The sequence below is a fragment of the Hyperoodon ampullatus genome (assembly GCF_949752795.1).
Source record: "Hyperoodon ampullatus genome assembly, chromosome: 3".
NCBI lineage: Eukaryota > Metazoa > Chordata > Mammalia > Artiodactyla > Ziphiidae > Hyperoodon > Hyperoodon ampullatus.
This window is the reverse complement of record NC_136916.1, coordinates 750,814-766,695: the sequence shown is the minus strand read 5'-3', so window position 1 is coordinate 766,695 and position 15,882 is coordinate 750,814. Positions and strand designations below refer to the sequence as shown.

The window sequence follows — 15,882 nt, the reverse complement described above, 5'->3', positions numbered from 1 at the left end:
TCTCTTGGGGGGATTAAATTCCTTGTGGGAAGGAAATGTAAAAGCTCCCAAGTCTGGAGGAAGGTGTTTCGAAGGTTCTGTTTGTTTCTTTGACTGCTGTGTGGTACGAAAGTTAAATTTCTTAAAGGATTCTTACTTCTGAGGGAGGTGAGCTTGGTAGCAACCCTGCAGCGATTGCGGGGTGGGTTAAGTCTTATCTCGAAGGTTCCCGCTTACGTTGTATTGATCTGTTCTCGTAGGTCGCTCTGCTTGACTGGAGGCAGCGCGCCAGAGGACCTGCTCAGCGGAGCCTGTACGACGCCAGCGACGAGGAGGTGGCCCGCTGCGGGGCCCTGGCACTGTGGAGCTGCAGCAGGAGCTCCGCGAATAAGGAAGCCATTCGTAGAGCTGGGGGCATCCCTTTGTTGGCTCGGTTACTGAAGACCTCTCATGAAAACATGCTAATCCCGGTAGTGGGGACCTTGCAGGAATGTGCCTCCGAGGTGTGCACGCCAGCTCTGCTTCCCTTGCTCTCATTCACCTTGACTTTCTATAGCGGAAACATAACTTGTAAGGTTAACATGACTGCTAAGGGACTTTTTTTAAGAAGTCACCCTTCTATTTGAAAGAGAAGATCAAACTAATGGAAAATTAATTACATTGATACCTGGATGATATAGTTTTGAAAATGTTGACTAAATTCTCTTATTGTTATAACGGTGTGTTAAACTTGGACTAGGGTGTTTATTTACTAAGAAAGTTTTTTCGGTGTAGTTATTAATAAATGTGTGAATAGACACTTATATTTATGCATATTTATGCAATATGTAACTATTAAAGTTTACTTTCCTAGGAAAACTGCCGAGCTGCAATCAAAGCTGAAAGGATAATTGAAAATCTGGTAAAGAACCTCAATAGTGAAAATGAGCAGCTGCAGAAGCATTGCGCCAGGGCCATCTACCAGGTACGGCGGGCTCTTCTTCGGGGAGCTTAAGGTGCTGTTTCATGAGGTCCCATTCTCTGGGGATGGGACTCAGGAATCTGCATTTTTAACAAGAATCCCCTAGGGATTTTCACGCACACATAGGTCTGAGAACCACTGTCCTGTGGTAATGGCAGATGCCTTTAAACGTCACAGAGAAATCTGCTCCAGCATGTCTGATTACTTACAGTTCTGTAAGACAGTTACATGTCTCTGTCTGCTAAGATGATGTACTTTGGTGTAAAATAGCCAGATATGTACATGGTGCCTCTATATCGCCTTGCATATATCCTATTCAAACACAGTGGTCTCGGGAAATATATCTCCCACCAAGACAAGATAGATGCATGAGTGTGTGTGTGTATTCCTGTTTTATCTTTTTATTAATTTGCTTATTTTAATCTTCATTAACTTTTTGTGGGTTACAAGTTCCATAGTATACAAAAACAATAGAATGGTAAAGGAGAAGAAAAGATGGCTTTGACAAATTCACACTTGGCTGGCTACTGACAGCACCAGTTTCTGCCTAGTTAGAGTAGACCTCCTGGAAGAATGCATCTCAAAATGTGCAGAGTGAGACAATGTGCCAGAAGGATGGAGTCAGAGAGGGGTTCGGGTCAGTCAGCAGAGGGTCACATGAGTTCTCTGGGGTGGCCATAACTGTACACACTGGGTGGCCTAAACAACAGCAATCTGTTTCTTCACAGTTCTGGAAGCTGGAAGTCTGAGATCAGGTGTCAGCAGGGTTGGTTCCTTCTGAGGAATCTCTCTGTGGCTTGTAGATGGATGTCTTCATGTTCCCCTGTCATTCTCCCTCTGTCTTCACACGGTCCTTCCTCTGTGCCCTAATACCCTCTTCTTAGAAGGACACCAGGAGTTCTGGATTCGAGCCCACCGCAGTGGAGATCACTTTAACCGTGATTACCTCTGTCACATTCGGACGCACAGGGGTGAGGACCTCAGTGTCTGAGTTTTGAGGGACACAGCTCACTCATAACAGGGATATGTAATAGTCTTTTTTTATTTTTAATTTGTATATAATTTTAACGGTTACTTTTCCATTTACAGTTATTACAAACTATTGGCTGTCTTCCCCGTGTTGTACATATGTCCCCGAGCCTGTCTCACACCCAGTAGTCTGTGCCTCCCACTCCCCTACCCCATGGTGCCTCTCCCCTTTCTCCACACTGTAATCTCTAGTTTGTTCTCTGTATCTGTGAGTCTGCTGCTTTTATGTTATATTCACTAGTTTGCTGTAGTGTTTAGATTCCACATGTAAGCAATAGCATACAGTATTTATCTTTCTCTGACTTATTTCACTCAGTACAATGCCCTCCAAGTCCATCCATGTGCTGCAGATGGCAGAATTGTGTTCTTTCTTATGGCTGAGTAGTATTCCATTACGTATTATATATACATGTGCCACTTCTTCTATATCTGTTCATCTATTGATGGACACTTAGGTTGTTTCCATTTCTTGGCAATTATAAATAGTGCTGCTGTGAACATTGGGGTGCATGTATCTTTTTGAATTAGTATTTTTATATTTTTTGGATATATGCCCAGGAGTGGAAATGCTGGGTCATATGGTAGTTCTCTTTTTAGTTTATTGAGAGACCTCCGTACCGTTTTCCACAGTGGCTGCACTAATTTACATTCCCACCAACACTGTACAAGAGGTCCCTTTGACTTGTATATATGCCTCATATGAGTATATTTTAAGGGTCTGTTAGAAATAGTGATTCATTTTTTAAAGTTGCAGTTGAGGCAGAACTGAAAGTCACTAATAGAAGGTAAACATGGCAGGTGCTGTGTGATGCATTGTGATGAGGATTTCTTGTAGGGGCCCTCATGGATGATGCATGATATGCAGTTCATGGCCTTAGAGAACAACTGTACACTTAGAATAATATCAAACCTATGCTAAACTTGTCATCTTTTGGCTCTATAAACTGGGAAGGATCATCTGTTGGGAACATCTCTGCAGCCTGTATTTATTTCAAAGGTTGACACAAGCATGTGGATAAACATGTCTGAATAACATATCAGTTGCTGTTGATATAACCCACTGCTCTGGGCATAGAAACTCTGTTGGGGAAATTCCTCACTTCTTAGATTTTGGGGGTCATTAAAGATCTGACTGAATCCCCATCACTCACCTATCTTCTCTACTATGGTTTCCCAAGGCTCTGGGTTACAGCACTGCAGAAATCCCCCATCCATGCATGTGGTAGTCTAGGTTCCTTACCAACCTCTGCGTCTGTCTTGGTAGAAGCCCAGGCTACCCCAGAACTGGCTTGGGAGGATTGCCAAGTATGTAGAAACCTCTAGACATTGCCAAAACCACGTAAAGGAAGAGTGACACTGTCAGATAGCTGCCAGTATAGACAAGAGTTACATTTTATTTGATGTCTCCTGCAGAAAATTATACTCTCTGAAAAGAAGTTTCATAGCTACTAGAATGGCAGGCTGTTTAGCAGTCACTGAAAGCTTGATACGCCTTGATCAGTGACCGCATCTGATTTGGCTTTTGTGTAGTGTGCAGAAGATGAGGAAACCCGCGACCTGGTTAGGCTGTGTGGAGGACTCAGACCCCTGGCTTCTCTGCTCAGTAACACTGACGATAAGGAACGATTGGCCGCTGTCACAGGGGCAATATGGAAATGTTCCATCAGCAAAGAGAATGTGACCAAGTAAGCGAAGGCATTCAATGTTCCGTATTAAAATATGGCCATCAAAACACATTCTTCTATTTTCATGCTATTTTATATAAAGAGCTGATTCTAATGGTACTCCTATAGTTTTCAAAGCTGTACATTCTGGACTAAGTTGGCAGAATTAAGGGATTCTTCCCATCCCACCATCCGACAATGGTTTTTGTGCCTCAGTAGGAGAAAGGGGGTGCTGACATAAGCTCCCAGTGCCAATGGACTGTTTTGCATGTGGGCAGCCATGTAAATGAGAAGTATCCCTGATATTTCCTGCAGAGACCTATCAAGGTGAGGGAATGAGTTTCCCACCGAATCTTTAGAAATGGAAGTGGTTTTATTCTTTTTCTTTTGCTAAAGATAAATTAGTCAGCTAAATGCCAACTAACCACGTTAGTCTTAAAGTGTAGTCATTTTCAAATACGATTTCATTGAATTTTAAAGTATTTGTAAACTTTATGACCATTTGATTGATTTTAATCTTTGAATTTATCTTTTATATATTTTTAGAGTTTACACACTCTATGATGTTTGTTCTGGGGCAACTCTTTCCCGTTTCAGGGTGATGACTTTCTTTAACAAGAAATTCACATGTTCTGTTTGACACACAAAAAGGTTTATTTTGCTTTGTTCGTGTAAAATAATTCCTGTAACCTGAGGGAAAACCCTTAGCACAGTGGGATTGTCGACGCTCAGATCTGGAAGCAGTTGTAGTGTCTTAGGGGTTGTACAGTGTAGCACTTAAGGGCACAGAAGGTCGGGTGTGGATGTTGACTTCACTGTTTACCAAGGTTCAGATTAGCCTTTTGACAACAGGGTTGTGACAGCATCCATATCACAGGGTGGCTATAAAGATGGAATGAGCATACAGTCAGCATTTAGTAGATTTTAGCTACCAGTATTATCACTAACATTATTATCAGCTAACTTTATACCCAAAATAATGCTGTTCGCCTCTTTCCCTCCCTTCCCACCCTCTTCTGCTTGTGGTGAACTTAGATTTCGGGAATACAAAGCCATTGAAGCCTTGGTGGGACTTTTAACTGACCAGCCGGAAGAAGTGCTCGTGAACGCAGCTGGTGCGTTGGGAGAGTGTTGCCGAGAGCCTGAGGGCAGAGTCACCGTCCGCAAACGTGGTGGCATCCAGCCACTCGTGGACCTCCTCGTGGGAAGAAACCGAGCTCTACTTGTCAACGTCACAAAAGCGGTCGGTGCTTGTGCAGTAGAGCCCGAGAGTATGATGTAAGTGGCCCTGAAGGCTGAAAGCTTTTATTTGGGAGGGTTAGGGGAACACTGGAGAGTACGGAATGGTGTCATCTCTTAGAACTGGTGTGCACAAGTGACGGAAGAGTGAAATGTGCCTACATATAAATAACACAGGGTGACCAAATCATGAATTACAGAGGCACATTGTTCCCTCGGGTGAGCTGGAGGGTTTTGATTAAAATAGTAATCAATCAAAACAGTGGGGGAATTATCATTAGGGGAATCATCTATACTTTATAGATATTGATAACAATAATATAATAATACAACTGACAAAGTGAAGGGTGGATGAGTAGGTGTGCAAATTTTATCTTGCAATAAATAAATCAATAGATAGTATTTAAAACATAATTTTATCTATCCATCCATCCATCCATTTATCTATCTCTATCTATCTCTCTCTTTTTAAAAAAATATTTATCTATTTATTTTGGCTGCACTGGGTCTTAGTTGTGGCACACGGGATCTCTGTTGCAGCGTGTGAGATTTTTAGTTGCAGCACACGGGCTTCTTAGTTGCAGCATGCATGAGGGATCTAGTTCCCTGACCAGGGATTGAACCTGGGTCCCCTGCATTGGGAGCATCGAGTCTTACCCACTGGACCACCAGGGAAGTCCCATTTATCGATCTCTCTTACCTACCCATACATCCTTTTATCTAGCTGTAGGCATAAAGAGATATCTAGAATAATTTATATTAGCTGTTAACAATTATTAATTCTGGATGGTAGGATTTGGGATATTTTCTACTTTCTTTTTTGTATTTTCTATACAATTTGTATGATGAATATGTATCATCTTTGGGCTTCCCTGGTGGCGCAGTGGTTGAGAGTCCGCCTGCCGATGCAGGGGACGCGGGTTCGTGCCCCAGTCCGGGAAGATCCCACATGCCGCGGAGTGGCTGGGCCTGTGAGCCATGGCCGCTGAGCCTGCGCGTCCGGAGCCTGTGCTCTGCAATGGGAGAGGCCACAACAGTGAGAGGCCCGCGTACCGCAAAAAAAAAAAAAAAAAAAAAAAAAATGTATCATCTTTAAAAAAAATAAAGTTCTTGTTTAGTACCTTGCACAATATCATTTTATTCTGAACAGTAGTGCATAATGGTTAAGAGTATAGATTCTGGAACCATTGCCTGGAATGCCAGTCTCACCACTTAACAGCTATGTTTCCTTCAGGAAATCATTAAACTACTTGGTGCCTTGGCTACCAAATATATAAAATGGGGACAGTCGTGGTACCAATCTCACTGGATTGTTGTAATGATTGAGTGAATTAATATATGTAAAATGCTCGATACATGATAGTGCTAGGTAAATGTTGGCTAGTGTCGTTCACATAGCAATAGCTTTAATGAATAACGATTTAAACCAATGATACATAAATACAAAAAAAAGTCAGAGGGTCCAGTATCTGTACTCATCTATAGATGAGTCCCTTCATTCTGTGTTTCTCTCTTTTCTAAAATAATTAATTAATTTTTGGCTGTGTTGGGTCTTTTTTGCGGCACACAGGCTTTCTCTAGTTGCAGTGAGCAGGGGCTGTTCTTCATTGCGGTGCGTGGGCTTCTCATTGCAGTGGCTTCTCTTGTTGCGGAACACAGGTTCTAGGCACACGGGCTTCAGTAGTTGTGGCACATGGGCTCAGTAGTTGTGGCTCAGTAGTTGTGGCGCACGGGCCTAGTTGCTCGGTGGCATGTGGGATCTTCCTGGGCCAGGGCTCGAACCCGTGTCCCCTGCATTGGCAGGCGGATTCTTAACCACTGTGCCACCAGGGAAGTCCCCTGTGTTTCTCTTATATCAAATTAATCATGTTATTTAACTTGCTATAAATCGAGAACAAGAGGACCCTAAATGGGGTCCTCTCAGCTGCAGTCAAGGAGCTTTGAGGGTGTGGCACAGGCATGTCAATAGGCAATTATAATTCAGGCCTTTGTGCATCATGCTAAATTTGAATTTTGCTTTAAAGTCCATTGAAGGTTTTTAAAGGGTTTTAAGCATAACCTGAAACAGAGAAGCTTGTTTAGGAGATCACTGCTGGCCAGAGGTAAAGGTGGTTTAAACTAAGCCTGTGGAATATATTATACAAAGAACAAAAAAAAAATGACAGAGTAAAGAGAAATAAAGGGAGAGAATGGATAAGACCAGGTGAGTGAATGAACACGAGTTGTGAAGAAGAGCGGGGAGTCGTGAGTGATATTTAGCTTTCTGACTTGGGTGGCTAGATGGATAATTGTAGTACTTGCTGTTATAGGGAAGATGATAGCTGGAGGACTGGTGAAGGCAGAATGAACTTCACTAGGGGAGAAACAAAGTCAGTTTGTTCGTCATGATATATTCATTGTCTAACCCAGTCCCAGGCTCAGGGTAGGCACTCAGCAAACATTTATTGTACACTAAATGAATGATGAGTTCAGTTACGTTGGGTACACGTTGAGGTTCTCATGGGACATCTCTGTGGTGATGGCAACTAGTCAATTGGATATTCATGTCTAAAGCTTAGGATAGAGTGTGGACTGGGCATATAGCATTACGAGTATTTGGTAACTTAAGTGATGAATATATGTGAGATTGTGAGGAAGAGAAAGAAAGGGAAAAGAGAAGGACAAAAACAGAATTCTATTGCATCCAATCTTTTAAGGAGAATGAATGGACCAGAGAAGAGGTGCCTATAAAGAAATGCAGAAGGAACAGCCAGAGCTGTGAGGGAAGCCAGAAGAGTGAGTTACTGAAGAAACAAAGGGAAGACAGTGTTTAAGGAGAGAAAGTGATCAAAAGTGTCAAATTCTATGACAAAGCCTCATAAGATGAAGACTAAACTGTTCTTTCTTATGTTAACATGGAGGTTGATGATTCCTTTTGTACTTGCGAATATGGTTTTCCCACAGATGGTTTTAGAAACACACAAAGTCAGTTTTAGAAAACAGTGTTTTGAGGTTGGTAAGAATCCAAACAGCATTACATTTGGCATCATATATCAGACATGGCTATTATTGCTAGATTTGCAGGATTTATTGAGTCTTCAAGCTTTTAAGTTAAATGGTAAGGAAATGAGAAATAACTTTGCCTTGTGTAAGGCTTAAATAATTCATAGGTTAGGAACTTGTTTTAATGATTAGCAGTGTTATGTTTTAATGATATGTCTGTGGCTATGGCTAAAATGTAGGTTGCATGTGAGGATGAACAGACAGACTCAGAGCAGAGTTTTATTAACTCTGTGTGCTCGTATGCACAGTTTTCTTCCTGTATCTATTTCTCAGTGAGAATAAGAAACATCGTAATAATAACAGTTTGGCTACTGAGTCAAAAATGATCTTTAAGACAACAATGATTTCATAAAACTACTGACTTTTCTCGGTACATCAGACTACTGCTTTAAAAGACTCGGTATAAACAGTTTCATATTAATTATACCCTTCCTGAGGAACTAACATGGAGCAACAGGTATCCCAACGTAGTAGGTTCATGAAAAAGTAGATTTATTCATGCTGAATTTTCTTTTCTTGTTGACTTTTTAATGTCTATTTGATACGTACAGAATTCATCTGGAGGTAATTTGGCCTTCAAGTATATAAAAATCACATCAACATTGCAAAAAACAGTTAACGCTTGTGTTTTGAGGAGTGTCACTTTCTCATAAAATACTATAACATTTCAAACAATTAAAAAGTATTGATGCAGAAAACTTAAATATCTAAAATTTCTTTTCCACACCTCAGGATCTTTACTTTCTTTTAAAATTTTTTTAATTTTTATTTTTTAATTGAAGTATCATTGATTTACAATGTTGTGTTAGTTTCAGGTGTACAGCGAAGTGATTCATATATGTATGTTCTTTTCCAGATTCGTTTCCCATATAGGTTATTACAAAATATCGAGTATAGTTCCCTGTGCTGTGCAGTAGGTCCCTGCTGATGATCTGTTTTATATACAGTCGTGTGTGTCTGTTAATCCCAAACTCCTCATTTATCCCTCCCCTCCTTTCCCCTTTGGTAACCACTAGTTTGTTCTCTAAGTCTGTGAGACTGTTTCTGTTTTGTAAATATAAGTTCATTTGTACCATTTTGTTTAGATTCCACATATAAGCAATATCATATGATATTTGTCTTTGTCTGACTTACTTCACTCAGTACGACAATGTCTAGGTCCATCCATGTTGCTGCAAATGGCATGATTTCATTCTTTTTTATGGCTGAGTAGCATTCCATCGTACACATGTACCACATCTTCTTTATCTATTCGTCCATTGATGGATATTTAGGTTGCTTCCATGTCCTGGCTATTGTAAATAGTGCTACTATGAACATAGGGGTGCATGTATCTTTTCGAATTAGAGTTTTCTCTGGGTGTATACCCAGGAGTGGAATTGCTGGATCATATGCTAGCTCTATTTTTAGTTTTTTAAGGAACCTCCATCCTGTTCTCCACAGTGGCTGCACCATTTTACATTCCCACCAACTTAACTTTTATTTTGAAATAGCGTAAGACTTACAGAAAAGTTGCAAAAGTATAGAGTGCACGGGACAGAGAGTTCCCATATACCCTTCACCCAGCTTCCCTTAACACCCTACATAACCACAGTGAAACTATAGAAACTTTTCATTTGTTGAAGTCTAGTTTTTTTAATTTGAAGATTGTTGTATGTGGATTTCGTGCATTTTTGTTCAGTTCATTCCTAAGTATTTAATCTTCCTCGCTGGTGGTATAAATGTTTTTTTACTGCCATTATGTGCTTCAGTTGATTGTCTCTATGAACACTATTGAATTTTGTATATTAATTCTCTATGCTGCTACCTAATGGAATTCTCTTATTGTTTGAGTTCACTTTATTGTTGATTCTCTAGCACAGTTGTTGACAGACTACAGCACATGGGCCAAATCCTGTTTTTGTAAATAAGGTTTTATTGGAACATACTCACACTCATTGATTTATATATTGTCTTTGGTGGCTTTTATGTTACAGTGGCAGAGTTGATAGTTGCTACAGAGACCAAATAACCCACAAAGACATACTTACTACCTGGCCCTTTACCAAAAAAATCGCTGAACTCTGCTCCAGGATATTCCCAAGAAAGTTTTATTTCTTCTTTATAAATTCTTATTCTTTAGATGGATTTCTCTGGTCTAATTTCATGAGCTAATTCCCTACTGTAGTGTTGAATAGTAATGGAGATAGCTTCTTTGCCTTGTTCCTGATTTTAGTAGAAATGCCTCTAGTGGTGTTCTATTATGTAAAATAATGTCTTGAGGACTAAAGTATATATGTTTTATCATACTTTAAAAAATCTCTCAATTTCTATTTTTAAAGAGTGTTTTTAAAATCAGAAATAGGTATTGAATTTTGTCAAATCTCTCTTTAAGCTAATTTATGGAGATTATGCTCCGTATACTCCATTATGATTTTTTTCCCGTATATCTATCAATATGTTGAATAATATTAATGGGTTTCCAAACACTGGACCAACCTTGCATTCTGGGAACAAGTTTCACTTGGTCATGATGTACTATTTTCTTAATGTGGTGTAGGATTCTGTTTGCTAACCTTATTTAGTAGTTTTGTAATGATATCCTTGAATTATATTGGTCTGTAGTTTTCTTTTCCTTCCTTGCTTTTTTTTTTTTTTTACAACTATCTTTATCAGATTTAGGTATCAATGTTATACCTGCTTCACTAAAGGAATTAGGAAGTTTTCTTTCATTTCAATACTCTGGAATAATTTATTGAGCAGTGGGACCATCTAGGCTTTAAAGTTTTGATAGAATTGTACTGTGCAGTCATCTGGGCCTACTCTGTGTGTGTGTGTTCTGTTAGTTCTTTACTGGTTTTCTCTAGTTCTTCTATGAAATCTAATCTATTTATGCATTCTACTCTAATGGGGTCAATTTTGGCAATCTGCATTTCCTTATAAAATGATCAATTTCATTTAGGTCATCAAATTTATTTAAATAATGATCTGCAAAACAATGTCTTATGATTTTTAAATTTTGTCTCGTTTCAATGGTTGTTTTCCACTTGTCATTTTATATTTGTGTATGTGAGCTTTCTCCTGTTTTTTCCATGATCAAGTTATCTAGTATAGTTTCTCTATTTTGATTTTTTTCTGAAAAAATTTTATTAATTAGATATACTGTTCTTTTATTCTCTACCTCATAAATTTCTTTTATATTTATTCCATGTTGCCTTTTTTGGGGTTATTTTGTAACTATTTTTCTAATTTTTTTGAACTGAGAAGATATTTATTTTTATTCTTTTTTTTTCTTTCTTTTTTTGGCTGTGCCATGCAGCTTGTGGGATCCTAATTCCCTGACCAGGGATCGAACCCGGGCCCCCTGCAGTGGAAGCATGGAGTCCTAACCACTGGACTGCCTGGGAATTCCCTCTTTTTTTAATAATAAAAATATTTTGTCCTATGAGTTTTTCTTTGACACTTCTTTAAATGTCCCTTGTACATTCTGATACGTAGTGATTTCATTATCATTATTTTTAAGAAGTTCTTTAATTTCAGTTTATATTTTCCCTTTAGGCCAGGTGTTGTTTAATAGAATTTTTTTTTTAATTCCACAAAGAGGAACCTTTTTATTTTTTGTTTTTGTTAGATATTTCTTACTATGTTGCAGTTTAGTCAGTGTTTTATTTCCACTTTTTATGGAACTCACTGGTGTTTTCTTTATGACTCAATATATGATGAATTTTTACAAAGCATCTATAGGTGCTTGGGGTGAAGATGTATCCTCTTTCAACAAAGTGTAGAGTTTCATGTATATATATATATATATATATATTTTTTTTTTAATAAATTTCTTTCTTTTTCTGGCTGTGTTGGGTCTTCGTTGCTGCACATGGGCTTTCTCTAGTTGTGGCGAGCAGGGGCTACTCTTCATTGCGGTGCATGGCCTTCTCATTGCAGTGGCTTCTCTTGTTGCAGAGCACAGGCTGTAGGCGTGAGGGCTTCAGTAGCTGTGGCACGTGGGCTCAGTAGTTGTGGCTCATGGGCTCTAGAGCTCAGGCTCAGTAGTTGTGGCACATGGGCTTAGTTGCTCTGCGGCATGTGGGGCCTTCCCGGACCAGGGCTTGAACCCGTGTCCCCTACACTGGCAGGTGGATTCTTAACCACTGCGCCACCAGGAAAGTCCTGATGTATATTCTTAAGATCTGTTTTATTAAGTTATGTAGGCCTTCTATCTCTACTTACTATTTTTCATGCATTTGATCTGTCTCATACTGAAAATGGTGTATTAAAATTATTGGTGTGCTTCTACCTATGTCTTCTTACAACTCATGTAGTTTTTGCTTCTTAAAGGCAGGCACTATATTATTGGGTGCATAAATGTTTCTAATCATTGTGCATTGTGGATTTTAATTTTTCAAGAGCTCTTCTTTGTCATGTTTAATGAGTTTTGGCTTGATATTTCTACTTTGATATAAGGATCTTTACCCCTGCTTTCATATTTTTTCCATTTTCCTGGAATATCTTGGTCTACCTTTTATTTTTAGTCTTTGTTGAACCACCTTCTTTTAGGTGTGCCCTTTCATACAGTATATAGATGGGTCTTGCTTTGTGTGCCAAGCTAAAAATATTTTTAATAAGTGAGCTAAACCCATTCACACTCATTGATGTTTGGTCTCAACAATGTCATAATATTTTATAATTATTCATATTCTTTTATATTTGCTCTTCTCTGTAAGATTTGTAATCTTTGCTCTTTAATTTTTTTTGGTGTTATTTAGAAAAGTTTACATTTTTGTTTCATTCTAGTCACTGTCTTTGTACCTGTACATTTTTCTAATGCTTGCTTTCTCCTTTCTGTTATGTAGTTATTTGCTATTTAGTTTCTCAGTTCTTGCTGGTATGTTTTAACTCCCACCCATTGTCTATACAGTAATCAGTGGGCTTATTTCATTTTTCTCTTTCCCTCTCCCTTATCCTCTCCACTGTAAAGTGCATTGTTTCTACTTTGTCATAACATGTAAAATTTGAACATTATTATTCTACCTTTGACCCTGCCCCTGTTTTAATCTTAGACCAACAAACAGATATACACATATACTTATTATCAGTTTTTGCTGCAGTTTTACAGTCATAGTTTAATTTTTGGAGTTCATCCCCTAGTAGAATCTTCCTAAAGGGCGCATGGGTACAGAATTCCCTAAGTTTTTATATGTTTAAAGTACCTTTCTTTTTTTCAGCTTTATATAGGTATAATTGACAAATTTAAACATTATGTATATTTAAGGTGTATGACATGGTGTTCTGATATAAGTATACTTTGTGGGGTGATTACAACAACCAAGCTAATCAACCTCATCTCACAAAGATACTTTATTTTTTTGGTGTATGGCAAGAACACTTAAAATCTACTCTGTTAGCAAATTTCAAGTATACAATACATTATTATTAATACAGTTACCATGCTGGGTACTTGGTCTCTGCAGCTTATCCATCTTATAACTGAAACTTCGTACCCTTTGACCAGCATCTCCCCATCTCCTCCACTCCCAGCCCCTTCACCATTCGAATCACTGTTTCTCTAAGTTCAACTGTTTTAGACTACATGTAAGTGATTTCATGCAATATTTGACTTTCTGTGTCTGGCTTATTTCATTTAGCATGATGTCTTTCAAGTTCACCCATGTTACAAATGGCAGGATTTCTTTCTGTTTTAAGGCTGAATAATATTTCATTGTATAAATATACCACAACTTCTTTATCCATTCATCTGTCAGTGAACACTTAGGTTGTTTCCATATCTTGGCTATTGTAAATAATTCTATAATAAACATAAGAGCACAGATATCTTTTCTAGCTACTGAATTCATTTCCTTTGGATATATACCCATAAAAATGGGATTGCTAGATCAAATGATAGTTATGTTTTCAATTTTTTGAGGAACCTCCATACTGTTTTCCATAATGACTATACCAATTTACACTCCCACCAACAGTGTGCAAGGATTTCCTTTTCTCCACTTCTTGCCAATATTTTTTATCTCTTGTCTTTTCAATAACAGCCTTTCCAATGAGGAGTGAGGCAATATCTCACTGTAGTTTTGATTTGGATTTCCCTGATGATTTGTGCTTTTGAGCATTTTTTCATATACCTGTTGGCCATTTGCATGTCTTCTTTGGAGAAATGTCTGTTCAGTTCCTTTGCCCATTTTTAAATTGAGTTATTTATTTATTTATTTTGCCATTGAGTTGTATGAATTCCTTATGTATTTTGAATATTAACTTCGTATCAGATGTATGGCTTGCATATATTTTCTCTTGTTCCATAGATTGCCTTTTCATTTTGTTGATTGTTTCTTTTGCTGTGCAGAAGCACATGTTTATATCTAGTGAAGCTATTTTCCTATAAATACTCAGAGGACAGCTTTGCTAGATATAAAATTCTCGGTTCCCACTTTCTTTCTTGAATTAAAAAAATGCTGCTCCATTGTTGTCTTACTTCATACCTTTTTTGGGAAAAGTCTGATGTTAGTCGAATTCATGTTTCTTTGTGAGTTATTTGATCTTTTCATTTGGAGGGCATGAGAATTTTTTTTTTACCTTTAAAATCTAATACTTTTACTAGGTTTACCTTAGAGTTGATTGCTAACCATTTGGTTAACCTGAAATAAAGTTAATACAGGAAAATCAGGATAAATGCTTTTCTTTTCCTTTTGAAAAAGTCAAATTTCAGGTATATGAGTTGTCAGGAACCCTAGCAAATGCCAATAGTGATAATAAGGGCTGTTTTTCAGACTTTTTAGGAACTTGTAGATCCTCATGATTGATTTCAGTCTCTACTGTGCCTTTAATACAGAATTCCTGGCATACATGATTCAAAACATGCTAAAATTCTAATGTCCTAAGTTTTTCATTACTTCAGAATAACCTTAAACCTAAAGGTCAGCTTTCAGATATAAGTGCCTGACTACAAAAGAGTTAAATTTCATGTTCTTTAGAAAATAATCAAGAAAAAATGTTTCTATTAATATTCTGTAAATGCCCATGATTCTAAGAAGTTTTACATGGCAGTTTACCTAAATAATATACTAATTTCCTACAATTTATCCTGTAAAATATTTTCCTTCCACACATTGTAAAACAAACATTTGCTGAACTGATTGTTACATAGTCCAGTGTTATGTGATCATGTAATGAAAGACTCTTTTATAAAACATATACACAAGGATAGAATTAAAACTTACCATGGAATCTGTAACTCTAAATTTCCTGTCTTCTGTGGTTTAAACATAATTATGTTGCATTTACATAGGTTTTTTTTACATTGGGTTTATTTGTTCTTTTTAAAAAGGGGGAAAAAATAAAGCTATGCTTGTTTGCATACAAAAGAGATTTAATTTCTTTGTGGCTGCCCGGAAATTTCATTTACCACAAAACCAGTCCTTGTGACATTTTAGGGTTTATGCAAGATATAAAATAGAATCTGTGTTTTATATGTTTGTATCAATAAGAGCATTATTCCTTCCTTTTACATTTTTTTGTTATTTGTTTTTCATCTGTATACTTTTAAAAGCATATGGATTTAACTGAGATACTGAAATGCCAAATGAAAATTAATTATGTGAATAATTTAATCTTCTGAATCTTAGTTTTCTCATTTAAAACAAGCTCTGGGGATGTTTAATTTGAGGATTATTTGGATTTTATTTATCCACATTATATATCCCATCCATCCAGTTGCGATGTGTGCTTAGTTCCATAGCTGAATGAATTGGCTTTTCAGTACTATATCCTGTGTGTGAGAGTATGTGTGTGTGTTTATAATGAAGTTAAAATACATTTTTAAAACTTTTAATTTGTGAAATATAATATACATAAAGGAAGGTGCATGATGTAAACGTACACATTAGTGACTCCTTGAAAAGGGAGGACTCATGTACCTGCCACCCAAGCCAAGAAGCAGAATACCATCATCACCCTACAAACACCCGGGCTGCCTGTCCTATC

General features: G+C 37.7%; 1 protein-coding gene across 3 annotated transcripts in view; it reads left to right on the top strand.

Moving 5' to 3' along the window:
• The window catches only part of ODAD2 (outer dynein arm docking complex subunit 2), a gene marked incomplete at both ends in the record, with an annotated part of 182,237 nt that overhangs the window by 60,294 nt on the left and 106,061 nt on the right, over positions 1–15,882 (top strand). For all 3 annotated transcript variants that reach the window (XM_079699667.1, XM_079699668.1, XM_079699666.1), the window contains 4 exons: positions 240–482; positions 833–943; positions 3,500–3,654; positions 4,669–4,911. In XM_079699667.1, the coding sequence (XP_079555793.1) occupies positions 240–482; positions 833–943; positions 3,500–3,654; positions 4,669–4,911 (752 nt within the window). The remainder of the gene's footprint in view (positions 1–239; positions 483–832; positions 944–3,499; positions 3,655–4,668; positions 4,912–15,882) is intronic.